Source organism: Gadus morhua, chromosome 19 (genome assembly GCF_902167405.1).
Source record: "Gadus morhua chromosome 19, gadMor3.0, whole genome shotgun sequence".
NCBI classification, from domain to species: Eukaryota; Metazoa; Chordata; class Actinopteri; order Gadiformes; family Gadidae; genus Gadus; species Gadus morhua.
The window spans coordinates 1,627,501-1,654,502 of record NC_044066.1 but is presented as its reverse complement, the minus strand read 5'-3'; the positions used below and the strand labels follow the sequence as shown (position 1 = coordinate 1,654,502).

At 45.2% G+C, this 27,002-nt stretch overlaps 2 protein-coding genes across 5 annotated transcripts in view; both read right to left on the bottom strand.

Annotated features, from left to right (window-relative positions):
* LOC115532225 (anthrax toxin receptor 2) overlaps positions 1-3,860 on the bottom strand; it is a 35,462-nt gene extending 31,602 nt beyond the window's left edge. The window contains exons 1-6 of one of the 2 annotated variants that reach the window (XM_030341859.1): positions 3,440-3,859; positions 2,651-2,722; positions 1,873-1,944; positions 1,512-1,593; positions 1,217-1,321; positions 816-884 (exon numbers count right to left, since the gene is read on the bottom strand). In XM_030341859.1, coding sequence (XP_030197719.1) covers positions 816-884; positions 1,217-1,321; positions 1,512-1,593; positions 1,873-1,944; positions 2,651-2,722; positions 3,440-3,549 — 510 coding nt within the window. In that variant the 5' untranslated portion in view covers positions 3,550-3,859. Of the gene's footprint in view, positions 1-815; positions 885-1,216; positions 1,322-1,511; positions 1,594-1,872; positions 1,945-2,650; positions 2,723-3,439 lie in introns of both variants that reach the window. The other variant, XM_030341860.1, reaches the window with a different exon arrangement.
* A 1,453-nt stretch (positions 3,861-5,313) lies between these two features.
* On the bottom strand, positions 5,314-19,877 carry LOC115532302 (ras-GEF domain-containing family member 1B-B). 3 transcript variants are annotated; one of them, XM_030342001.1, is made up of 15 exons: positions 19,654-19,877; positions 15,884-16,012; positions 14,688-15,521; positions 14,229-14,351; positions 13,744-13,881; positions 12,927-13,142; positions 12,227-12,301; positions 11,016-11,108; positions 10,660-10,762; positions 9,679-9,758; positions 9,501-9,596; positions 9,136-9,231; positions 8,462-8,585; positions 6,702-6,774; positions 5,314-6,614 (listed from the first exon to the last, which is right to left on the bottom strand). In XM_030342001.1, exons 3-15 carry the CDS (start codon positions 15,513-15,515, stop codon positions 6,581-6,583), a joined length of 2,079 nt encoding a protein of 692 aa, XP_030197861.1. In that variant the 5' UTR covers positions 15,516-15,521; positions 15,884-16,012; positions 19,654-19,877; the 3' UTR covers positions 5,314-6,580. The 3 variants fall into 3 exon arrangements, with proteins under 3 accessions (XP_030197861.1, XP_030197862.1, XP_030197860.1); XM_030342002.1 differs by having other exon boundaries at positions 15,884-16,007; XM_030342000.1 differs by lacking the exon at positions 15,884-16,012.
* Between the last annotated feature and the right edge of the window lie 7,125 nt (positions 19,878-27,002).

The following is a 27,002-nucleotide window of genomic DNA, read 5'->3' as shown; positions in this document are numbered from 1 at the left end:
ATTGAACTCACGACTGGAGGGATTGAGAGAGGAAGAACGAAAAATGAAAGAACCTACAAAAGAATGAATGAAACAAACTAACAAAATGTATATTTTCCTGCTGTCTCTGTAACATCTAGGATTCTACACTATAGATAACTGCATAGCATGTAGATCCCATTTAGAAAGACATAGTATAACATGAGTGCTTGGTGGTGTTTAGTTTGTGGTGCTGTTTTTTGTGGCGTCCTTGCTTAGCCAGAGAGAGAATTAATCGTTTGGGGCAGATCTGCTCCGGCTCGTGGCTCCCGCCCAGAACCTTGATCTGCTGCCTGGTGACAGGAAGCAGGAAGTAGGAGCGCACGTCTAATCAGAACACGATGGGATCATTTCCTCCACGGAGCGCTGAACCCTATTGGTCAGCTAGGAGGGGAGTCTCAGTATATCCACACGCCGTCGGTGATAGAATGGCTCCAGGACATCGTTTGAAACCAAAGCATCAGCTCCGAATGAATTCACTGACGATCCTGTGCCTGCCCGAATGTATTTCCCTGGCTGTACTTCCTGTACTTGCTGCAGCAGCAGGCCGTTACCACAGCAACTAATGGGATTTTGAGGCAATTATGGGGAACTCCCAGCAGCGTTAAGGTCCATTAAAGTCGAGATTGAGGAGAGATCAGTTGCAGCTAATACTTTAGCATCCTCCCGCTAAGTGGCGCGAATATTAGCCTTACTCTACTGCTTTCTAGAAAAGTAGAGGACAAAATAATATAATGATATTCACCCAAACAGGGGGCAACACAGTCACATACATTCCAAACAATGAAATTGAGTACCTGACTTTGGTCAAAGTTCATGACCCCCACACAGTAGACCATGGCCCCGTGACGTCTGACCTTGTCAGCCTACAACAACCACATACACAAAGTCATACTCCCTCCATGATGACCTACGTGGGAGTGAGGGGGCCTGTGAGGGTACCTCTGTAATAGTGAGCTTGTAGAGGTGTGCGCGCGTGTGTGTGTGTGTGTGTGTGTGTGTGTACCTCTCTGATAGCGCTTGTAGGAGTGTGTGTGTGTGTGTTTTTAGGTGTGTACCTCTGATAGACCTTGTAGGGGTGTGTGTGTGTGTGTGTGTACCTCTCTCTTATAGAGCTTGTAGGTGTGTGTGTGTGTGTGTATCTCTCTGATAGAGCTTATACAACTGTGTGTGTGTGTGTGTGTGTGTGTGTGTGTACCTCTTTGATAGAGAGCTCGTTGATGTACGGTTCCAGTTTCCCGTCGGTCAGGGCGATGACCACGGAGGACGACACGTCTGTTTTTCCTTTTATCTGCTCTTGCACCTGATCGATCAATCAATGAATCAATCAGTACCATCAACACACTGGCCATGCTTATGCCAGATGTAGATGAGGACATTTAGGGTAAGGAACAAATCTACACAAAGACGAATAGAATAATTCATGTGCCAAACAGCCAATACTATATTAGTAGTAACTTTAATGGTCAGTATAAAGGTACATGTCCTCATACTTGTTCCAGCCCGACATGCATGAAGGTCTCTCCAGCTGGTTTGATCTCACTCAGAACCTTCAGACCCTCCTCGATCTGAGACCTGCCAGGCAGAACATAATAACACGGCTATGGCCCAACCTCTGAATATGACAGTAAACCAGCAGTGATCACTAGCATTAACTACACGTACATAGTACACTGAATGGTGGTCGTAACGCCTTATGGAGAGTTGTTTAAACATGATGATGATGATGATGATGATGATGATGATGATGATGATGATATTGATGATGATGATGAGGAGCACCATTTTAGCAGGAACATGTGTAAGGAGAGACGGTGAGAACTTTGAGTGTTATGAAGAGGAGGATGGGGATACCTGTCTTCAGTCAGGGGAAGCACTACACGCGCACTGGATGAGAACACGATGAAGGACAGCCTCAGCCTGGGACTAACACACACACACACACATACACACACACACACACACACACACAAACACGCATGCAGGCACACACACACATAAGCACGCACGCACACACACAGACACTGGTTATTTCAGCTGAACAAAGAGTCTGTCATTCAGTTGAATTCTTTGCAATGCATTTCGTGAGCGATGCAGACCTTGACTGTTAGTTACTGAATAAAGAAAATATCGACGATAACCGGAACGGGACTGTGTGAATAAATAGTTTGATAAAGGATAAATAAGTAAAGCTCTGACGAAAAAGGAACCTCTGAGAGCAAGCACAGTATACAGTTGACATCAAGGAGCTACAAAAAAGTCTGTAAACAACACCTGGACCGAGAGAGGGTTGCTATAGGAACCAGAACACAAAGAAATAGAATGGAGAGGAGAAAGGATAGGGGAGCCGAGAGGAGAGGAGAGGAGAGGAGAGGAGAGGAGAAGAGAAGAGAAGAGAAGAGGAGAAGAGAAGAGAAGAGAAGAGAAGAGAAGAGAAGAGAAGAGAAGAGAAGAGGAGAGGAGAGGAGAGGAGAGGAGAGGGGAGGAGTGGAGAGGAGAGGAGAGGAGAGGGGAGGAGAGAGGATAGGAGGAGAGAAGAGAGGAGAGGAGGAGAGAAGAGAGGAGGAGAGAGGAGAGGAGGAGAGGAGAGGAGAGGGGAAGTGAGAGGAGAGACGAGAGGAGAGAGGTCTACCTGGTGAATCGGTCGGTCAAGTTCTTAACGAAGCCATAAATCTCATCCCAGTGTCCAGACACACTGCCAGACCTGACAGAACACAACACAACACATCACTACAACCAGGGTCAACCACACACACTACACACACTTCCACTATTACACTCAGACTACACACTTAGTGACACTACACACACTGACACAATTACACATCTTTCACTCTTACACATTCTTTCACACTAGATAAGAACCGAGGGGGGAAATCCAGCTTCAAAAGAGAGAGAGAGAGAGAGAGAGAGAGAGAGAGAGAGAGAGAGAGAGAGAGAGAGAGAGAGAGAGAGAGAGAGAGAGAGAGAGAGAGAGAGAGAGAGAGAGAGAGAGAGAGAGAGAGAGAGAGAGAGAGAGAGGGAAACCGTCAAGACATCAATGTTGTCACTGATTCTTGGTCCTTTATGACGAAACAGATTAAAAGCCACGACGAAATAGGTGATACAGCCTTCAAGATACAGACATCCATCAATCTCCCCCTGGACAGGGGCGCCTACATTAACATAGGGTGGGTGAAAGCTGTACGGGGAACGAAAAAGGGGAGATCTAAACAGAGCTGAACACAGCCATACAAGGACTCGCTTTCTCTATGGAGAACTTCAAACGTGCAGAGGTTGGAACGCTGGATATTAGGATATTCTGCAACGCACGCGCACGCTCTCACAAACAAACACACACGCAACCACGCTCTCCCACTCACACACATCAGTCCAACACGCACGCAGTAGGACTGAACAGTGGTGAGGACCTCTAACTCACCTGTCGAGGACAAAGTACAGATCCAGCGGTTCGTCGCAGGACTTCTCCTGCGCTCCACATAACAGGATCACCAACAGTAGAAACAACGCTTTGCACAATATCCCGTCCATAGCGTATGAATAACACGGAGATAATATATGAACTATGCTGTTCTACCCCACAAGAGAGCTACCCGCGAATACTGACAGCGATTCATCATATCCAACGGAGATAATAAATAACGGTTTTAAAGGCAGACCGGGCTATGAACCCTGACCCCTTCCTCCTCGGTCCAGAGGCTTAGTCAATCACAGGGCAGGACGGGGGACGCGGAGTGTTGCAGGACGTCCGGCGGGAAGCACTTGTTCGGTCCACGGAGATCCACCGCGGTCGGGGCAGGGAGTCCATGGGCAGGGCGCTGGAGAGTCAGCTGCCAATGAGGGTGTGGATTTGGAGTGGTGTGGGCATGCGCAGAGAGCTACGTGTGACCCCCCCCCCCCCCCCCCCCCCCCCCCCCCACACACACACACACACACACACACTTCTCCCACTATCTCTTCCCCCCCCACCCCCCCCTCTCTCTCTCTCTCTCTCTCTCTCTCTCTCTCTCTCTCTCTCTCTCTCTCTCTCTCTCTCTCTCTCTCTCTCTCTCTCTCTCTCTCTCTCTCTCTCTCTCTCTCTCTCTCTCTCTCTCTCTCTCTCTCTCTCTCTCTCTCTCTCTCTCTCTCTCTCTCTCTCTCTCTCTCTCTCTCTCTTGCTGGAGGTGACCTACTCTGAATATTTGAGGGATCACGTAGATGTGAAGAACTGTTATAATAACAACTGGCACGCCATGGAGTTGGAAGATCCCACTGTCGTATGTGTGGCTAGGAGTCGGGTGGGGTTATGAAGTTGGAGAAAGCAAAGAATGGCAGAAAAGTTACATTTGTTGAACTTTTCACAGTATACTTCTGAAACTGGATCCAAGATATTGACTAATAAATTCCATTCTTTGTGACACTTTCTTGGGACACATCCTTCTTGTCTGAGTAAAGTAGTTATGGATATTATCTGCATTTAGTACCATCAAACTGACTGTTGGTCTGTGTTCATAACTATCTAGGTGGATATTTTATTAATAATATATCCTCAGCTGAAGAGAGGATCGGAGGAGAGTAGATGAGAAGGAGGAGAGGAGAGGAGAGAGAAAAGAAAAGAAGAGGAGGAAAGAGAAACGGAGTAGGACAGATGAGGCACAAGAAGGAATAGAGCTGGAAACGAGGGAGAGGAGGATTTGGATGAGGGGAGTGAAGGCACGTGTTCAGTGAGCTTAACCAGAGCAGCAGAGGAGCGGCTGGGAGATCTTCCCTTTTCATTGAAAATAATTTCAACATTAGAAGGAGTAGAGGCCATAGGCTTAGTATAACTAAGTAAGTAAAAAGACAAACCAAAGCATTTGATTGCATTGCTCTTGTAATCGGTTGCAATTTAGACGAATGTTGCAATGCACTGAATCCCATTCCTGTTAAAGGAAAAAACAAAGGGTTCGATATGAGGCTAGGCTCGTCTGAAGGGTTTGTTCAGTGTGGACACTGTCACTCAGCAACAAGAACAACTGGCCGCTCTCTTCCCGGTCCACATATTCATTTTAAATACATGTTCGTATTCAAAAAGTTGTTTAGTTGTTAGTAATGCCTTTAATAGGTATACTTATTACTTGAAAAAAGGTTTCCAGGGAGTAGGATTCAGATTATCTCAAATGTTTTTTTTTTATTAATACACTGTACTGTGGAAATAACGGAAAGTCCTGCATGTCAATGTCCTCCATCTAAAGATAGAGTTCAGACCTTTTGGCAAATGCAAGAAATGCAACACATTTGTGAACCTGAATCTCAACGAGGCACAAAAACAACAACTACATTTTCAGTCCGTTTATTTGAAAGAAAAAATATATAGAATTTCATTTTCACAGAGAGCTTTAGTGAGAAAACCCAGATCGGGCCACGATACACAAAAAACATACAAAAAACACATACATTTGAAAGTCTGATAGAAGAAAACTTAGATCACTTCAACATGACAAAATAAAACATTTTGTACAGGCTTATTCCGAAGGGGGCGAGCCGGCGAGGTCAGCGACCGTCGCAGATGAGATGATGAGAAGTTTGAGGTTTCGTAATAAAGCAGCACAGACGTTAGAGTTGGTGAACCAGAGCAAGCTAACCAGCAACAAGCTCCTAACCACCAGATAATATACAAAACAAAGCCATGGTTACACCATACGATGTTAATACTGCACGGCGCCTTCAGAGAGGGGCCTCACAACCTGAAATAATCACACACACCACGTCTGTACTGAAGTGCTCTGGTGCCGACTGGGTTCATTTCCCACAGAGGACATCTAATCACAAATAACCACTGATTCGCAAAGACTCGACCGAACCCTAACTATCCAGGTTGTAGAGAAATAAAGGAAATCATGAATAACACCACAACAATTTATAAAACGTTTGTGACATTGTTTCCTTCTAGTCTGCCAGACCCACTCAAAACAAGATACCCTGACTAACAAATAGTGTCAAGATCCTGAATACTAAACCATTTCCTCCAGGTGACGCAAGAGTGTTACCAGAACGTGATAATACGTTTGCGTCCTATTAATCAGTGACGCGACCTGAGCGCAACAAACTGCTCCGAATAAGGCAGAAAAAATATCAAGCACTCCATGACAAGGCAGCTGGCGGCCATTTTGGTTCTACTTTACTAAACCTCACAGAAAGGTTGTTCAAAGCACATCGTTGTCACAAGTTTGACTTCACGATTAGAGTTGTAACACTTCTTTAGCTTAAAAAAGACATCATTAGGTACTGCAGGCAGTTTTAGTAAAGTAGTGTGTATCATAACACCGGTTACTATAAGTATTACCATTTAAGGATTTTGAATTTAAAAAGAAAAACTAATTGAATGGTTCCTGATAAACATTTTGCCACCTTACTGACATGAAATATAAAAAAATTATATTTTATCAAGCTGTGATAATACGTACTACACACATAGGCCTACTGTCCCATTTCTGTTAACCAATGGCAGTACTGAACACTTTTCTTCTGACTGTAAGATGGGTTGATTCATTGGCCCCTCCCCCCTTCAGAGGGGTGTTTGATGTGTACATCTACGTTTACTCTAGGACCGATTCTCCCGATGAAGCAGAGAGGACCTGCAGCAGAAAACAAGCAGATCTTTATTAACACTGAGACGGTGTGATTGTGCGTGCGTCCGTGTGTGCGTGCGTGCGTGCCTCTACCTGAGGGACCTGCGACTGTCCTTCTCCATGTGGTTTTCTGGCCCCTCGCTCTCATAGGAGGCCAGGTGCAGCTCTGCAGAGAGAGGAAGATTCCAGGTCAGCATGATAGCCCTACAACTAGTAAACACTACATTAAACTATCTATGAAGCTATGCTTCATGCTAAGCTAGCTGCAGCTCTATGGGATCAGAACAGTCTCATTAATAATGAATGCACAGAGAAGGATTCACAAATGTATTTTGTGATTTATATTTAAATAACTCTCTCTTCTCACAAATACCAATAATACAAAATATTGGTATGTATAAATGTAAAATAAATCCATGAACAAAAATAAGTTTCACAAACGCATTTCTGAACCACTCACAAATGTGTCTTGTTTTAAATAAATGTAATATAAATCCATAAATGTATGATTTTTTTTTTGCAATTTTCATCAAAATGTATTTGGATGTTGTTACATTTATATACAAACTGTTAAGCTGGTGTATGAACTGGTCTGTATTTATATGTGGATTTTTGAGACTCCTGACGTGGCTGGATTCACAAATGCAGTCTTTTCAACAAGGAACTCTCTGTAGCCAATCAGATGCCTCCCTCGTTTTCAGCCAATCACATGACTACAGTGACTGAATTTTTACATCTCGTGCCGTTTACTACTTTAACGGCACCGACAATCCCAAAACCCAGTCGAAACTAGATAGAAAAGGGGTGCAGTTCAAAACGTGACGCAGCTATTACTTCTTCGCCACCTAGAGATTGTTATGTACGATCATTCAAAAAACCCATGTTATTTCCCATACACATTTTGACCGAGGGAACCGGGAGACTCGGAGGCTGGACTCAGAGGTCGGAACTGCAGTCATGTGATTGGCTGAAAACGAGGGAGGCATCTGATTGGCTACAGAGAGTTCTTTGTTGAAAGAAATCAATTTGTGAATCCATCCACGTCAGGAGTCTCAAAAATATAAATACAGTCCAGTTCACACACAAACGCAAACAAGTTCACAAATTAAAAGCGTCTTGTTAATTCAAGTTTAACAGTTTGTATATAAATGTAACAACATCCAAATACATTTTTTATGAAAATTGCAAATCTTTTTTAAATTAATATATTTATGGATTTATATTATATTTATTTAAAACAAGACACATTTGTGTGTGGATCAGAAATGTGTTTGTGAAACTTATTTTTGTTTATGGATTTATTTTACATTTATACATACCGATATCCATTTGTGTGTGCATTGAAATGTATTTGTGAGAAGAGAGTAATTTATAAATAAATCACAAAATACATTTGTGAATCCTTCTCTGTGCATTCATTATTAATGCGACTGTTCTGACCCCATACAGCTCTGCAACCATGTAGCATTCACATTAGCCACACCAATGGTATACATATATATCACCTCGGTAGCACTGGATGAAATGCGTATTTGTATCAAGTGCTTGATGTACTAATAAAACAAAACCTTTCTTTCAGCATTAGCTGTAAGAATAACTTTATGGTCTCTAAATGTTTCAATGACGCAACTAATATTACTATAACCATTAGAAATGGGTAATAGACAATAAATAATAAAGAAACATCAAACATACAAGGCAGCATTGAGGGTGAATCTAGCAGTCGTGATGTCATTGCGGTCATGATGTCATGGCGGTTGTGATTTCATTGGGGTCCCGATGTCATGGCGGCCGTGATGTCATGGCGGTTGTGATGTCATGGCGGTCGTGATGTCATGGCAGTCGACACTCACCGTCCTCGTTGAAGACCGGCGAGGTGACGAGGAACTGGAGGATGCGGCGGTCCCGCTGGAAGGGGCAGACCACCTGGCGCCACACCAGGAACTCACTGACCTGCTTCGCCAGCTCCCACAGTTTCTACGCAGACAGACCACAGCGCAGTTTACTCCTCTGTACTATTTTCAGATGTACGAATTTGCCCACGCGAGAGGGACCGGGGACAGTGAGTTTGAGAAGCATGGCATTAATGAGCAGGTAGGGGTTATCTTATCAATCTCAAGGATGACTACAGGTAGACTGTGGACATTAGGGAATTTAACCCAGTATCTTTGTCGGTTGAATTCATTCAATTTAGCAGGAGTTAGAAAGAGTTTATTAATAATTTAACCTAGACTTACATGCATTCCAAAAACGTAACCATCATGTATCACTATCCTATGACCATATTCTGGTAAACACTCTAAGAAGAACATGATAATTAGATAAACAAAAGAGGTGTGTAGTTACGGGTGAAAGTGTAAATAAAGTAATGCATATGTTTTTCCACAAGGGGGAGCAATTATAAAAGACATTCTATGATAAAAATGGAACCATTGTAATGAATTGTAGAATATAAAACCGTTGATTGTACATTCAGCCTCACAATTTGTTGAAATAGAAATGTCTTAACTTTAACTCCTGGACTGACCTCAAAGTTGATGTGTCCGGTGGTTAGCCGGCTAGCGCAGCCCTCATTGAGAAAGTAGATATCTTTAATGAGAAGACTGAAGAACGGGATCACAATCTGGAAACACAACAGGGTTGGTTAACCTTCACGCTGTTTCTAGAATAATCAACCAGCAGAAAGATCGACACAAGGAAATGTAGCTGAATAATAAACAATAAAACTTATTTTATTATTATGTTAGATAATTTCATTTTTTTACAAGAAATTATTTAGTACTGCAAAAATCGTTTTAACAAAGAATGTTCTATGTTAAAATACTCAACTCCATAACCTTTAAACCCTGGCAAGTTTCCTTATGTGCGTGCGTGCGGGCGTGTGTGTCTCACCCTCTCCTGACTGCTGTGGGCGGTCTCTGACCTCTGGGTGGCCCCGCGCAGAGCGGTCCGGTAGTTACTGAAGTTGCTGGAGGGATCCATCTGATGCTACACACACACACACACACAAATTAGTTTATGTAGGTTTATGGATAACCGCCAGATTGCACACCAACACACACACACTGACCTCCAGAATGTCAAACTTGTCTGTGTTGACTTTACTCCACGTCTTCTTCAGACGAGACACAGGACTCATGTTCATACCAGCTGTGAGAGAAGAGAGAGACAGACAGAGGAGAGAGACCAGAGACAGAGAGAAGAGAGAGACAGACAGAGCAGAGAGACCAGAGACAGAGAGAAGAGAGAGACAGACAGAGCAGAGAGACAGAGAAAGATAGAGAGGATAAAAAAAAATAGAAGAAAGATTGATAGAAAGATAGAAGAGAAAAAATATTGTATATCGTTAGTTAAGAACAGACTAGAGTGGTGGGCTGCTGATGAGAACCAGCTACAGCTACCAGTGAGCTACAACTAGTAATACTACTGCATTGAGCTACACCTAGCGCTGAGCTACGACTGAAGCACCAGAAGCGCCAGCCTCGTCTGATTCAGTTAGCGCTGTGTGGAATTGAATCCATCATTTAGGAGGGCTGGGTCTCCATCACAGCTGCTGCCCACTCTGTTTACTGCTGGGTCACATGATGGACATAATCACAGGCGATGACAAACGTGACTAGAGGCTCAGCTGGTTTATGATTGGCTGGCCTTATGAGAACATCGGCATGAGAGCTAGAGAGGTTGTAGATAATAATAACATAATAATCAATAAATAGATGCATCGTTTTTAAACAAAAGTAAAATGTCGACATGCATCAATGAGTTGTCTCTCTTTTTTTTGTGAACCGTTTATCCGAAGCAAATTTAGATACGTCATTAGGTAACAGGTTAGGGCAGGCTAGGGCAGGCTAGGGCAGGCTAGGGCAGGCTAGGGCAGGCTAGGGCAGGCTAGGGCAGGCTGCTCTAGGAGGCCTACAGGTTATACTGACAACATTGGAGATTTAAAACCCCTCTACACTATGCTGCTCTCCATGACGATGTCATGAGAGTTCAACAGTACAACATCATGAGGGAAATGGGTGATGATGATGTCATGGATCACAGTACGTACTGATGATGGCCATGAGGGAGTTGAAGTTCCCGATGTTGAAGCACTCCTGGGCCACGTCGATGAAGAACTCGATCGCACGTGCTCTGTGCTTCTTCTTCACCGGCTTGAGGGTCACAGAGGTCAGAGGTCAACAGAGATAAATACAACAGAAAAAGGTTAAGGGAATGGTGAGAAGAGAGGGCAAGGGAAAACCGATAGACAAAAAGGGGCCTGGGCTTATTTATGTACAAAACTTAAAGTAAGAAGAGATGGTAGGAAGCAAAGTGAGGTTCACAAAGAGATATATCAGTTTCACGCAGATCCCAGACAGAAGGATAGAGGGGTGAGACAGACAGACAGACAGACACCAGTCTCACCAGACAGATCTCTGTGGCCACCAGGTAGCTCAGTCTGTTGAACCAGTTGACGTACGCCTCCAGGTTACTGGTCTTCCTCTTCCGGAAGAATCCCTGCAGAAGGAGGAACAGTTAATAAGACAGAGTTAATACATAATCACTATACTCAACCCCATTATAACACTGTAAACACAGTGTTAATACTCACCTAACCCCATTACAACACAGTACAGAGAGTTAATACATACTCACTATACTGAACCCCATTATAACACAGTACACAGAGTTAATACATACTCACTATACTCAACCCCATTATAACACAGTACACAGAGTTAATACATACTCACTATACTCAACCCCATTATAACACTGTAAACAGTGTTAATACTCACTTCACCCCATTATAACACAGTACACAGAGTTAATACATACTCACTATACTGAACCCCATTATAACACAGTACACAGAGTTAATACATACTCACTATACTGAACCCCAGTACAGGAGGGACAAACATTGTGAACCACAACACATAAACTATCTGCCGTTTCTATGTAGATGCATTAGAACGCAGAGTTCTGTGTTATTTTTACTAAAATCCATGTAATATCTTACTATACAAATAAAAGCCTATTTCTCAGTAAATACATCAGGAATGTTCATAGATGATTGATTATTGTTCACCTTTTCTCTTGGCTAATTAAAAAGCACCACCACACTTCTAAAATAATGTTTCCAGTGCTGTTTGTTCCTTCTGAAGACCTCGGTGACGTACAGGTCTGTTAAAAGCCCTTTATAAATAAAGTTGACCCCTTGAGGTGATGTAACGTGTACAGCCCCACTACACACACACACACGCACACACACACACAAACATCCCCACACATCCCCTTGAGCATGACTCACTCAACACATTCAACAGTTATGCAATGGCTGCTTCAGTGCTCGCACACAGATGGGTGGCCCCACTGATGCGTGTGTGGCGGTGTGCAACTGTTGGTAAAAGTCCCTCCATTGATACATACTTAAGTTAAAGGATTGGAAAACTAGACTACTTCAGAGTGTGCGGTCTCTGCCTTGATGGTCTTTACAATGAGACCTATACCTGACACTAGTACAGTGCACTCTCCCACTTCTGTGATCTATTCCCTTTGTCTGTGAAAAGAGCCTCAGGCAGGTGTGATTTAATGAACCAGTGTACGACCTCAGTGAGTAGATTGGTATGTACCTTGTGGTTCTCCAGAGGGTCCTTCAGCGCAAACGTCTGGATGAACTCCTCTGGGCCGATGAAACTCAGTCTGTCCTGGAGGGGCGGCGAGGAGAATCAGGAGGGTACGGGGGATGGGGAGACAGGATTACTTTAGAACCACAAGCTCAACTGTCCCAGTTTGAGGATACAGAGGGACTGCAGATGGATTCTTATCGATTCAAATCATCTCCAAATGAAATAACGAGCGCTTTGAAACGGCGGATCCAACACAAAGAAAAGCAGAAGGAATATTCCCGGTGAACCCTAAATCAACAGATACTTCATGACATGAAGCTCATGGTGTTGATACTACAACCAGGCACTGCTTATTACGATTGATTGTTTCAGGCTTTTCAGATTATTAAATGATGGGCCACAAAAACTTGGCCCTCAGTGTAGGACCAACTCACTACCTAATAACTAAAACGCCCATGTCTCCTATGTGCCAGATACTTCCTGAACACGACAGAGACACAACAGTGAGTGTGACTTGGATATAAAATATATTTCTTAGTCGGACGGATCGGTAGCTTGGTGACATGCCTTGAATCGACCGCAGGTTTGATTCCCCCTTTGGTCCTATGCTACATGTCATTTACCCTCTTCCTCAACCCGCTGCACCGTCCATAAAGGGAAAAGAGCCCCAAACCAAACAACGTATGAACCTCTGTCCGCTCACCAGTTCGATGTGGGTGAGCTGCTGGGCGAGGACGAAGGGGTCGTCACACACGCTCATTGCATCCGCGCGCTGAGCGGAGGTCAGCTTGTTCTTTAGCGAGGCGGGGCGCTCCAATGCCACTGCGCTCAGCGCGGCCACTGCCTCCTCGTACTGACCCAGGGCCGACAGGCGCTTGATCAGCCGCTGAGTCATCTGCTGCATGGCCCGCCACGAATACTGGGGATGCCATACACACACTATTTTAATACTGGGGACCACCATACACACACTATGTTAGTACTGGGGACCGCCAAGCACACACTATGTTAATACTGGGGACCACCATACACACACTATTTTAATACTGGGGACCACCACACACTATGTTAGTACAGGGGACCACCATACACACACTATGTTAATACTGGGGACCACCATACACACACTAAGTTAGTACTGTGAACCGCCATACACACATTTTGCGTTAATACTGGGGACCGCCATACACACACTTTGTTAATACTGGGGACTGCCATACACCCAGACTATGTTAATACTGGGGAGAGGACCACCATACACACACTATGTTAGTACTGGGGACCGCCATACACACACTTTGCATTAATACTGGGGACCGCCATAGACACAAACAATATGTTAATACTGGGGGCCGTCATACACACACTTGAATTAATAATACTGGGGGCCGCTATACATACAGTATATGTATTAATATTAGGGAATACAATTCACATCTATGAATACTGAGAACTGCAACACACAACATGTGTATTTATATTGAGGACTACAACACACATGTGTCAGAGCTCCTACTAACCTCGTCTCCCCTAGCAACGTGGTGCGTCATGTCCTTGAGGCAGCGCATCATCCTCTCGTCCCTGAAGTCGTAGGGGAAGGTCTCGGTCCACTCCGTCAGCAGCTGGACCAGCTTGGGGGCCACCTCGCAGACACGGATCTGAACCCACAGCAGGGGTGAGGAGGGGCTGTGTCTGTGTCTGTGTGTCTCTGTGTGTCTGTGTGTCTGTGTGACATCATATTTCAGCGCCTAGTTTCAATTCTTCAAATCGTAAGAGTCAGAAAATGTAACTTTCATAAGCCTAAATTTGTTCAAATTCAAGTGCCTAACTTCCATTTCTCTCAAGTTTTACATAACGTCTTCAAAAAACAAACATATTTATCAATTAAATCCCAGCATTCATTTTCACAGCTGACCATAAGACCTCCATACGAAGGCCGAACCACCAGGAGAGGCCGTGGTGGAGGAACTGAGCCAGTTGCTCCAGGTCAGAGAGTTGAGCCTACCTTGTCAAGCAGGGGGTCCCCAGACCTCTGCTGCTCCACACACAGGTGGCACACCCTGCTCATCAGCTCGTAGGGGTGGAGAAAGAGGCGTGAGCTGAGCAGGAAGGTGAACACATATGACCGCTGAAAGAACAGGAAGGAACCGGCCATTAGCATGGCGTTTAGCTTCCTCACGGAGCAGGCTAAGTGGCTCAGGAAGGGGCTCAGCCAACTAGCCACAAACTGACTCCTGTACTTTTTTCTTTTGCACTTCCCAAAGAACTACAAAAGGTGGTGTTTTTATTGGATGATATACAACTTCAATAAAAAGTAATTTCATGAGTAAGCTGCCAAGTGAAACGTCAGTGACCAGGTCACATCCCTGGGGAACTCGGTGTACTTTGTGCCCAGGACCCACCACATAGTGTTACATAGAAGTACAGAACTCATATACTAGCGAGTATCGCCCGTAGTACTCACATCGGGGTAGTAATCGACCGTGGGCACCAGGTGCTGAATCAGAGCCTCAAGGGAACCCGACACCAGGCTGTTGTCGTGGTAACACATCTCCCCGTAGCTGGCGGTGATGCCGTTGCCGAAGCGGCCCTCCTTGGGGTCGGCGGGCCCCCCGCTGTTGCTCCTGTAGGACTGGTCGCTGCCTGCGCTGCTGTTTGACGCGTTCCGATAGCGGTCACGCTCGCCGGCGCCACTACTGCTACTGCTGCTAGCGTTGCGGTACAGCCGCCCGCTACAGGAAGTGCTGCTGCTGCTGTGGTGGTGGTGGTATCGCGCACCGGGCGCAGGGTGCGGCGTGCTGTAGGGGTTCTCCGTGACGGGGCTGGCGGGGGCGGGATTGTAGACGTGGTGTTTGGTGGTGGTGGCGGTGGTCCGGTGGGGGCTGCAGGGCTGGGGGATGTCGTAGGGGTTTTCGGTGGCGGTGTAGGCGTTGTCATAGAGACCGTCCTTGCAGGGCCTGGGGGGAGCGTTGTCATAGAGACCATCCTTGCAGGACCTGGTGGGGGCCTGGTTGTCATAGAGACCGTCCTTGCAGGGCCTGGCGGGGGCGTTGTCATAGAGACTGTCCTTGCAGGGTCTGGCGGGGGCGTTGTCATAGAGACCGTCCTTGCAGGGCCGGGCGGGGGCCTGGTTGTCATAGAGACCGTCCTTGCAGGGCCGGGTGCTGGAGGTGATGTTGTTGTGGTTGTTGTTCTGGCGGTAGGGGCTGCGGGGTGGAGGGGGGTGGTTGTTGTTGCTGTTGTAGGTGCTGCAGGGGCCGAACTTACCGGCGTAAGGTGTGGTGGGGGGCATCCTGACCTGGATAAGGCAGACAGGAGGTGTGAACGTCATGTGGTCTGAAAGATGGGCCTTAGAGGGACACACTTTCTTCCATTGAGTGTGAGGAGGCTAATATGCCCTTACATAACAGACATGTATGTTGGATATTATGTATGTTGGATATAAAAGAAAAGAAAGCCGTATAAAAAGCTAACTTGACTGTGGTGGTTGATGTGAACTCTATCATTGAACTAATCAGGTTGGTTCTGACAGTGGATCAGCACCATTGTGGGCTGGACCCCAGGGCCCGTTACAGAGAGCTCAGCAAGTAAACCCCTTCAGATCACCCAGTGTGCGGTCAGGATGGTCTGCTCTGGCCCTCCTGGCCTTGCTCTACACACCACACCAGCAGGGCCGCCTTCAGCGGTGATGATGGAGATAACAGGATCAGCGGTGGCTCTGTTGATCCTAAGCCACCACTAAGAACCACTTCACCTCCCGAGCCATCGTTATCCGTCCTATCTGCTATTCTGGGAACCATATGGCAGCAGAGACCAACACACACACACACACACACACACACACACACACACACACACACACACACACACACACACACACACACACACACACACACACACACACACACACACACACACACACACACACACACACACTTGTTTTTTTGGAAGTATAATTTTTCAATGCCTTTGACTTTTGGATTTAAAAGGATTGTACACCTTGATCATCATTTAAAGTTGGACAAATAACCGTCAAACGACCAAATCCTATACAAGAACTGACTGAACTTATGGTCTGTCATTTTTAAAGTATACCAAACATGGGCATTTCCCCACTCCCAGAACGGGCTGTCAAAGTAACAACACAACAACGTCAACAATTCAGTTAAAGCTTTAATTAAACAAAGCGCCTGTAAACACTATTTTTGGGTCTATCATGTACACCCTTTACTAACACTGTTTCATCAGTCAAACACTTTGTGTGTCAGCTGCTAACAGTTATATTCCTTATGAACTAAATGCAGTGAATCTCATAATTCTCTGTTGATGTATTTTGGGAGGTCCACACTATGATTTGAAGCTTAGCAGCTTGGCTTTAAGTGGCCTAGGGAGAAACCAGGCTCCCTAACACAAGTCTGTAGTCTGATGAAATCCCCAATGTACCTGAGAAAATAAACCTCATTCTGGACGATGGTGGGTGTGCCAAAACAGCTTGATTAGTTTTAATTTGTAATTTTCAACTTTGTCTGGAAACACACACAACACACAACACACACGTAGATAGTTGGTGGAGTTTGATTATCAAATTGTAATCGTATTACTTTTTGAAGCAAGAATGCTTATTTAATTTAAAGTTGCCAATATGTTTAATAAAAGTTTATCGGCCCAATGGCCTCATGTGCAAGCAAACATATCATTTTGTTTCCAGTTTAACTTTATTCTGTACCTGATTCTGTTATGTGTTAAACCACTTGGGACAGCTTGTTTACATTGGACTGCTGTAACTCCCACATGGCAGGGAAGGACATGAAATATGGAGATGGTTATGATGAGGTTCTGACCTCGAAAGGGTTAAATCTGTGAGTGTGTGTGTTTGCTCGTCGAAGTTCTTTGGTTGCATAACGTCGATAATATAATTCTACGCCGTGACCTGTGGTTTATGGATTACTTCATGCCAGACCTTATGAATCCTGAAAATGTTCCCGTAAAACCACCCTTGATTGAATAACACGTTCAGACCGGAGGTAAACCATGAGTTCCCAGACTAAATATTGTGGTGCTGGTGATTACAGTTCCACTCCTGAAAAACTCTGCAGGGCCAAGGAACACAAACACATGGGAAGGCTTCCACCACAGGGTGGAGACAACTGGGTGGAGGAGCCCAGCTCACGACAACACGTCCCACATACCGCCACCCGACGGAGACCGGTCAGACACCAGAGGAAACACAGCGCTAAGCAAACAGCCTCATTCACAAACTGTGTTCAGCAGTCCATGAGGAACACAGCGCAGGGACATCAGACAAAGTTAAGACCGGTATATATATCAGTACGAGAGCAGACCTGATAATAGACTTCCTACACTAAGCAGAAGGACACGGTTTTATTGACCTCATCTGAAGCCAATGGAGCATGGGTGCATTCCAATGTAATCAGGGATCAGCTGTTTGCACAGAGAGATAAGGGGAGAACTTATTGGTATAAGGCAAGCCACTGAGTCAGGCCTTTCCTAACCTTACACCCCTAATAACACCAATAAAGAAACGCTTTCATTGTACTTTGGAACAAGATGTAAGCGTCTATCAGGTGTGTGTGTGTGTGTGTGTGTGTGTGTGTGTGTGTGTTGCACCTTATATTTAACTGTTTTTGGTTAACTAAATTCTGCTCTTTGTACAGATATTTTTTAGCAGTTTAGTTTATTTATCTACTTTATTTTAAGCATTTTTGTGTGAAGGGAACTTGCAAATTAAGAATTTCATTGCCCAGTGCAAACTATGTTTCCATTGTGTATATGACAATTAACGATTGTGTGTGTGTGTGTGTGTGTGTGTGTGTGTGTGTGTGTGTGTGTGTGTGTGTGTGTGTGTGTGTGTGTGTGTGTGTGTGTGTGTGTGTGTGTGTGTGTGTGTGTGTGTGTGTGTGTGATAGTAGGGAAGGAGTTGAATGAAAAGAAGCATTGACGTATGCTCAAGAACACTGAAAGACTAGAATAACTAATGAATTAGTACGTTGGAATAATACAATACTGAAAAATAAATGTAAATACGGTTTAGGAAGTACGAATCCATGTCTCTACTTAGAACATAAGATGGAAATAGGTATATTTTATAAAGAAAACCATGTGAAACTATCACAGATCGTCAATGAAACAATTGGTTTGAACCCTGGCTTAGACAGGTATAAACCCAGAATACAAGAATGGTATAAACCTGTACAGTCTCCTATGGTATAAACTGGCCTGGGACGCGCAGCAGTCACTGCTCCCCACACACCACTGGGGGCACTGGAACGCAAACTGCACAGAGGAAAACTAATCTAACCTGAAACTGTCCGGTACAATCACAGTCGTAGAGATACGGCGAGGTCAAACACAATCACATGAGCGTAAATACGAGGACCACTCCCTCTCGTGCACTCACAGGCTTATAGGCTCCTTCACGTATTAACTTGAGTCTGTTCTGGACTATGATTTTATAGTAGCCTATTACTTTAATCAATACATTTGGCACACACACACCCCACACTGAAACTCAGATCCTGTTCGTCAAATTATCTTAGATTATTTTAATTATCATAATTAAGCTGTCGTTTGCCGTTTTATCAGGCTATACATTGATGGCAATAATATATATTTTAAAATAACACAAATTTGCCCTAACCTTGTAAACGCAATTGTTCAAGGTTCCAGAAGGCTTTTTGAGGAACTAAGAGACCAAGAGGAATATTACATCTAGACTAGGTCACCTGCTGTTGAACCAGTCGTGAACACACACACACACACACACACACACACACACACACACACACACACACACACACACACACACACACACACACACACACACACACACACACACACACACACCTCCAACTTGCTGTGTGTACAAGTGAGGGATGAAGACCCTTATCTCAGAGATAATGGAGAACACAGGCTTATATCATCTTCAGGCATTGGGCAGCTCTCACTTTCCGCTCCCTCCTCATTCACGGAGCCACAGCTCTCGAAATCACACATGAAAGCCCCCCGTCCCTCTCTCATTATCCCCCCGAACGCAAACAGAGCAGATATCTGGTCTTGGCTCAGTTCTCAGCTCCTGACTCACGCTCAGCACAACACGAACCACGCTGGGAGAGATCCGACCACAGGCGGTGGTGAGTAATGTGGGTCTGTGTGCCTGCCCGGCTATAAACCAGGGGAGAGGTAAACAACAACAAAAGCACCAGGAAACCTAAATAAACCACGATGGCTGTCAAACACGGTCGAACATTGGCTATTTGCTCTTTCAACAATTTCAACTTTCTCCCTAAGTGGATTACATTGTAACACAGACGCGATCGCAGTTGAGTCCATAAACCAGACTTGTATCATTCTCAGTTTATCGGTTTCAGATCGACCCACCGAGGGTTAACAATGTGTGCACCAAAGCCTACCTCAATGCAGCCGGGGAGTATCCACAATAAAAGCTTTCTCTGGAAGGGAAACTATCCAAACTTTCTTTCCCCCTAGTCCTCTTGAATATCCTTCAAGATCATCCGATACTTCAGAGGAAAACATCAGAAGTGAGAGTAGTCTGGGGTGTTCGGCGTCAGATTAGCGCACTCAGTGCCCCTGGTCCATTGTGCTCAGCGGTCCTGATATTTAAGTCCTTTCTACTTCAAACGAGGCGTATTCAAATGACCTCCGGAGAGCCGGGAAAACCAGCCAATAGGAGTTCAGTGGGCGGGCGTCCCTCTGGGGCCGTTGACCAATGGGGAACGTGTTGTGGAAAAATCGAACTGTGTGATTGGTCGCCCGAACGTCTGTCTGGTTATTTCGGAGCGCAGCGGGCAGAGCGGTGTTTTGTTAGATGTGAAATATGCAAGTAGTATGGTTTCTGAAAACAGGGTGTGTGTGTGTGTGTGTGTGTGTGTGTGTGTGTGTGTGTGTGTGTGTGTGTGTGTGTGTGTGTGTGTGTGTGTGTGTGTGTGTGTGTGTGTGTGTGTGTGTGTGTGTGTGTGTGTGTGTGTGTGTGTGTGTGTGTGTGTGTGTGTGCTGCTATTACAGCTCTGATCTGGCCCAGAAGACTGAAAACTAAAACCTTTATATAACTTTGTACACCTATATATCCGTGCAATCATTAAATACTGAAATTGTATTTTGTTGCAAACACCATACAGTTTGCAAACTCCAATACATTGTAATACATATTTGTTACTGTTTTCTTCTTCTCATGTTACGTTCAAGCCGTTGCAGCAACTAACAGATGCACAATATAAATATATCGCTATAGGTGTGCACCATTATTCTTAATCACACTCATACATATAGTGCTCATCTGTGCATAAGGATATTCGGTTTTGTTCAGCTCAATTTCCAATGCCCATGAGTCTAACAACTCAAACCTCCTCCTTCTAGATCCCATCTTAGTATTGGACTCACAAGACCCCTGTATTTAGGCAGTACCTTCAAACACAAAGAGCATCCAGATGCTAGTTTTACTTTGATTCTTCTCTATGATTACTCATCACCTCTCTATTTATGCTCTATTGTAATCTCTATTTAAGAACTTCAATTTCCTTTGGGATCAGTGGACTATCTATCTATCATTCTATTACCAAATCTCTCTCTATTGATCAATTACACTCTCTATCTATCTATCTATCTATCTATCTATCTATCTATCTATCTATCTATCTATCTATCTATCTATCTATCTATCTATCTATCTATCTATCTATCTATCTATCCATCTGTGATTTACATATATTGCTCACATTTGAAAATTCATGAGAAATTCTAAATAAAAGTTATTAAGAAGAATTACACAATAATAAATGCGTTGAACATTTAATCTCAGCAGCGTTTAACCTTCGGCATTATGCTTAAAGCCTTGGCCACCTGACCCCTGATAGGTTTACAGATGTGTAGAGCACACAGCAGGGCACGCTCTCTGTTTAACTCTCTAATCTCACACACTGCCCAAGTGTGCTATGCTAATGAGGGGGAGTCCTCCCACTATAGCCTGGCTCCAGAACTGTCTGTTACATAAACAGCGTTATGCAAGAGCGGCAGGGCTTCGGCGACGCGGGGCGGGAGGCGTGTGGGCGAGGGTTCTGATCTCAGCCACCTCTGCCCGTCTGACACATCGCTGGCGAGGCCGAAATAGACCGCTCTGTCTATCAGTCCCACCGCCGCAGGCCGCTGATGCTGATGCTAACCGTTATCCTCCCCTATCCCACGCTAGGCGGCTGCACGCACGCTCAGGTGCACGCACTTCCGCCTGGATCTGTGTTGTTGTGGATAACAGAGGCCAGTGCACGTAAAGGCAAACACACAGCCACACACACACACAAACACACACCTACTCTCTCCTCCCTCTTAAGCTCCTTGACCGTAGTGTGCGCTGAGAGCTCTCGTGGGACGGGCGCTGTGGTTGGCTGCGTATCACCCACGCTGCTGGAGTGCTCACTGCACCACTTCCTGTCGTTCGCATCCTGTCCCGACTGGGTCGTCTGGATAAAGACAAGGTCCAACTTTGGGAAGGAGGTCATACTGTTTTATTAAGGGAATCCCAATTTTTTGGAATGAAATCCACAACATTTCTGTTTGTTCTTTGTGTTTTTTGTTCTTTGCTATTAAAGGTGAGCTGTCACTCTTAAATAGATGAAAGCAAACAATGATAAAACATCTTTAGGGATTCCCAAGTCCCTATTGACTGTCATTTAGATGATATATGAGGTGCTGTTTGAAGTGACAACAGCAGTGTTATTTATAGGTCCTAGGGGAGGATTCAGGTGGAACAGGTAGAAATAATCACAAGGTGCTCATCTTTTGTCTCTTCAGTGTCTGGAGGAGACACAGTGCAGTTCTAAGACGTCAGGGGGTTATAAATAGTCCTTAGGGGCTCCCAGAGCCAGGAAGAGATGAAGAAACCGAGGTGCATGTCTTCTACCTTGCTCAGGGTTAGTTTAAGGGTCACAGAGTTTGGTTCAGAGTACATCAGGGTTAGTTTAAGCGTTAAATAGTTTGGTTCAGAGTACCTCAGGGTTGGTTTAAGGGTTAAGGGTTTGGTCCAGAGTACCTAGTGGTTTGTTAAATTGGAGAGTTTTGTTAAGAGCATAATGCTTAGTTAAAGAGTAAACAAGTTTTGTAGGATTCTATGAACCAGCGCTCTTCCAGCTCTATTTAAAACGCGTTTGTTGTTTTCTTTTCGTTCATTGAATTCCAATTCTGCGCCAACATTCCAAATGTGAATCTTGTTTGTTGTTCTGTGGAGTGATGTCAAGACGTCACCGCCTCAGCCAATCCGAGAACGGCAGCAGTGGGTCTGTATTTGGTAACATTTCAGAAGGCGGGATTAAGGGGCATTAGGGGGAGGATGGGAGTGGATTGGAAGGGAGAGGCTGAAAGGGGAGGAGCAGTGTCAGTAGGCTTTTTATTTTTCTACTTTCTGTTTCAGAGTGAAACACATTTTACCGCCCACTGGAGAATATTCTGGTGAATGAGTTTTGTCATCAGCCATGGTGGCCCGTGGGATGGGCAGCAGGGTGTCTGGGGGGAGGGTCCGAGCTGCTGGTTAGTGGAGGGAGAGGGTTAAAAATGGGGGGGGGGGGGGGGGGGGGGGGGTCCCGGATTCCTTTGACTAGAGGAAGGGGATCAGAGTGGAGGGGGAGAGGGGTAATACTTGATATAGTTGGGAATTATGGTGTGTTTCAGATGCCTTGGTCACCAGCCTTCCGAGTTTCAAGTGGGGAATTCTCCTATAGCTTTCTTGCGGCATTTCACGGAGGCACGCACACTTTTGGTCGGTCCCTCTCGGAAATCTGAGAGTATACCGAGTTCAGTGAGGCAAACATAACAAAAATAGCTGCACCACGTAAAGAGATTTATTTTCTTTGTATTTGTACCACGTTTTTAATTTTAATGTTGATTTTAAATGCTCTTACACACATTACATTGCTACTTTAATCCGGTCATCAATTTATGCATTGCACGGTCTTGCTGTGCGTGCAATACAGTGTAAAGTTGGGTTTTTGTTTGCTAAAGAGGCTATGTAGTTAACAAAAAACAACGACTAGCCAATGACATGACACAATCACAAAGATGAATGGGAAGTGCTACGAGAAAGGAAATGAAGTCACAATGCAACTCGGAAGGCTGGTGTCCGAGGCATCTGGAACCCGTCATTAGAGAGCAAGGGTCCAGGTCACGGCCAGCTGGGGAGGGGGAGGGCTGTGTGGAACGGGGCGGGAGGGGGAGGCGAGTGAGTCACAGGCTTCCAGTAAGGAGGGTGTGAGTCAGCTCCTGGAAGCCCCCTGCCCCTCCCCCGGACCCCCGCCCCTCCAGCTGGGACACACAGGGACAATCTGGTGGCTCACAAAACCAAACACAAAAAAAAACAGCGGCCTGCTACCCTGGAAGGAACCAAGAAGTGGAACCAGGGGGAACACTGTGGTGTGGGGCGGCTTGTGTCCTACGACTTGAACCGTACACCACAGATAATAATATATGACCTGGGAAAGCATTAGAAGGAGCTCAATAAGTACAGTACAGCGATGCTTTGAGTTAGCCCTCTTCCACGAGGCAGATGGTTCTCACGGAGGAATGCAGACTAGATCACGTTTCAGGCTATCCAGAAAAAAGCCAAGAGTGGCCCAGTGACACCCCCACACAAACACACAGACACACAAACACACGCATGCACGCACCACTCACAAGCCCACACGCACATGCACACGTGCACACGCACACACACACACACACACACACACACACACACACACACACACACACACACACACACACACACACACACACACACACACACACACACACACACACATCAACGCCCCATGCAATCACTCACACACACACCTCATCTAAACATCAATTCAGTCCATCCCAAACTCTCTTTCTCACGTCGTCTTTTCCTTCCTTTGAAGTCATATATCGTTCCCCTCAACCCTGTGACCTCACACGATTCCGCCCGTAGCCATGGTGACAGAGGGATGGGCGGGACGGGTGGTCACCGTTGGGGGGGGGGTTATCAGTGATTGACCCCTCGCTAACGGTGTTAAACCTTTCTGCCTGTTTGTTGGTCTTTACTGTTGTTGTGTGTCAAGTGTCGGCGTGACTTCACATCTCATTCACATTCAAATGTCCAAGATAAGCAGCCATTTCCAAAAGTGATTTGGATGAAAGGATTAACCAACGCCCAGTGATATAAAGTGACAAGTGGCTCAATGCAAAGCAGCGAGATATGACGCAAGACGAACAAGGAAGAAGTGATAAAATAGCACCTCTTCAAACAAGATCATATATCCATGTGTGACAGAACAAACCATGACAAACGCTGAACAATCACAGATAAAGATTTTTAAAAAAGTGGGGGCAGGGGAATACACAATTAACTATACTAAACTGACCAAAATAAAATTGTACGAACAATAGTTTAAGTGTAAATCGTTTATGAACAAACAAAAGATGAGCTGTGATTTTAAAGGAAGACTGTAGGGACATGATAGAGCGAGCACGGTTATGTAAAAGATGTGGGTGTATGGTTTAGCAGGGACAACAGTAATATTTTAAGGAGCTTAGAGAGTAAATCATCTACGACTGCACAAATCCATGTTCAGTTAACCCTAGATAGCCGCTTGTCCCACTGGATAACCCGCTCCAGTTTGACAGCTCCATCCATTCTGACTACAAACACTCACAGGAACCTGATAAACACGGAGCATATTGTTTTTACTCAGTTTGTTGGGACTGACTCCAACCTTCACCCTTAACCTCTGACCTTGCCTTTGAGCCTCTCCTCCTCCCTACTGAACCGTCACGGATCATCGGACCCACATGTTAGGAACAGATGATCGCACTTGGTCTCCTCAGGTGGAATCACCCTCCAGGTCCTGCTGCTGCACTGTATCCGAAGGAGGGATGGTTCCATCAACAGTTCTACAAGTGGCGCTTATTATGTTCCTGCACTAGCTTGCTACTTCAACATGCAACCATAAGAGTCTGTTGATGGTTGCTATGGTGGCATGTTGGTGTTTCACGAGTAAACAGCTTACAATCGTTATGTCAGGCTAATGTCTTTTAGAAACACCTGTAAAGTGGAAGGTTACTGGTTAGTTCAAAGGCCCAGTCTGGTTATGCTCAATACCAGCGCTCATTGAATGCCTCTTTCCAATTGGATGACTCGGTCTTAACTTACTCGGTCTGAACTTAATATTTATTATTTAGCACATCCTTTCATCAAAAGCAAACTAGAGGGAATTCTGATACAGGCCTATAGGTCGAACGGCAAACATTAAGGTATAACAAAGAACCGTTAGGCTGGGAGTCGAACACCATAACCCCCAGGCTGTCCTGCCACAACTGGCCTGATTCACTTCTCTACCATCTCTGGTCTGAATGCTAGAAGAAGATAACCAAGATGGAGCCCAGATATAACTAACATGGCCGATAGGTTAAAAAGGCCCATATGGTATTGTAAGAGGATTTAGATTCAAATAAACCAGTCCACTAAACATGGGATAAAGTCTGATTCTATCGACCCACGGCCCCATGATGGATGGATGAGGGGCAGCAGACGGAAGGAAGTAGCTGGAGAGGTCACATCCTGGATGTCCCCCGATCACTTCCAGGTCACACATGCAGGTTTCCTCTTTGTGGAGGGGTGGTTCACCCTCTCACACACACACACACACACACACACACACACACACACACACACACACACACACACACACACACACACACACACACACACACACGCGCGCGCATACACACGCACGCACTGACACATGCATGCAAACACACACTCACACACACACACACACACACACACACACACACACACACACACACACACACACACACACACACACACATGCATGCACACACAAATAACACATGACACACGCAGATATATGATGATGCATGTTTGAATGTGTGTGTGTGTGTGTGTGTGTGTGTGTGTGTGTGTGTGTGTGTGTGTGTGTGTGTGTGTGTGTGTGTGTGTGTTTGTGTGTGTGTGTGTGTGTGTGTGTGTGTGTGTGTGTGTGTGCATATATGTGCACCATTGCATACGTATGTAGAACGCACAAATATGTAGGGGGCACTGTTTAGCTCTCATTTGTCTGACCAAAAACAGACAAAAAGCACACACTATTGCACACGCACACATTGAACACATACGCCAGGAGACTGATCCTCTTTCCATAGAACAACACTCGGTTGACCTACGTTTCCCTCTCCTGCCAGACGACGTACCAACATAGAGCTGCTCTCTGCATGTCAACATCCTTGTGATGTTGACATGACTAGGCTCAACTCTGAGTGTCTCCCCCATGTGAGAGGGCGTGGCCGAAGACTTCAAGACAGACAGATGGCTTTGATGATTTAGAGGTAAATTCGGATATTCACATCTTTGCACCGTTAGCTGTGATTGAAACACGTATGGGACGACTATTGAGTTGACCATATGGTCTCTTATTTTGGATTTACTCAGACTAAAGCACAGACAGACATGGTTTTTGAAACGTGTATCAGTGAGAGCGATAGGATAGTATTGGAGAGGGGGAATGACATGTAGCAGAGGAACGCATTCTAACAAGACGAGCAGGCTGAGCCCCAACTCATTCTAACAGTTAACAGCCTGTTGGGTTCGGGAGGATACTAACCATGCTCCACTCAGTCCACCCAGAACTAGCTTTTAGACAGCTGTTAGCTAGTAGTGCCTAAGGGCACCTCAACCCGTCACCCAGGATGAAGTGTTTCCTGGAGAACCGTTTACATA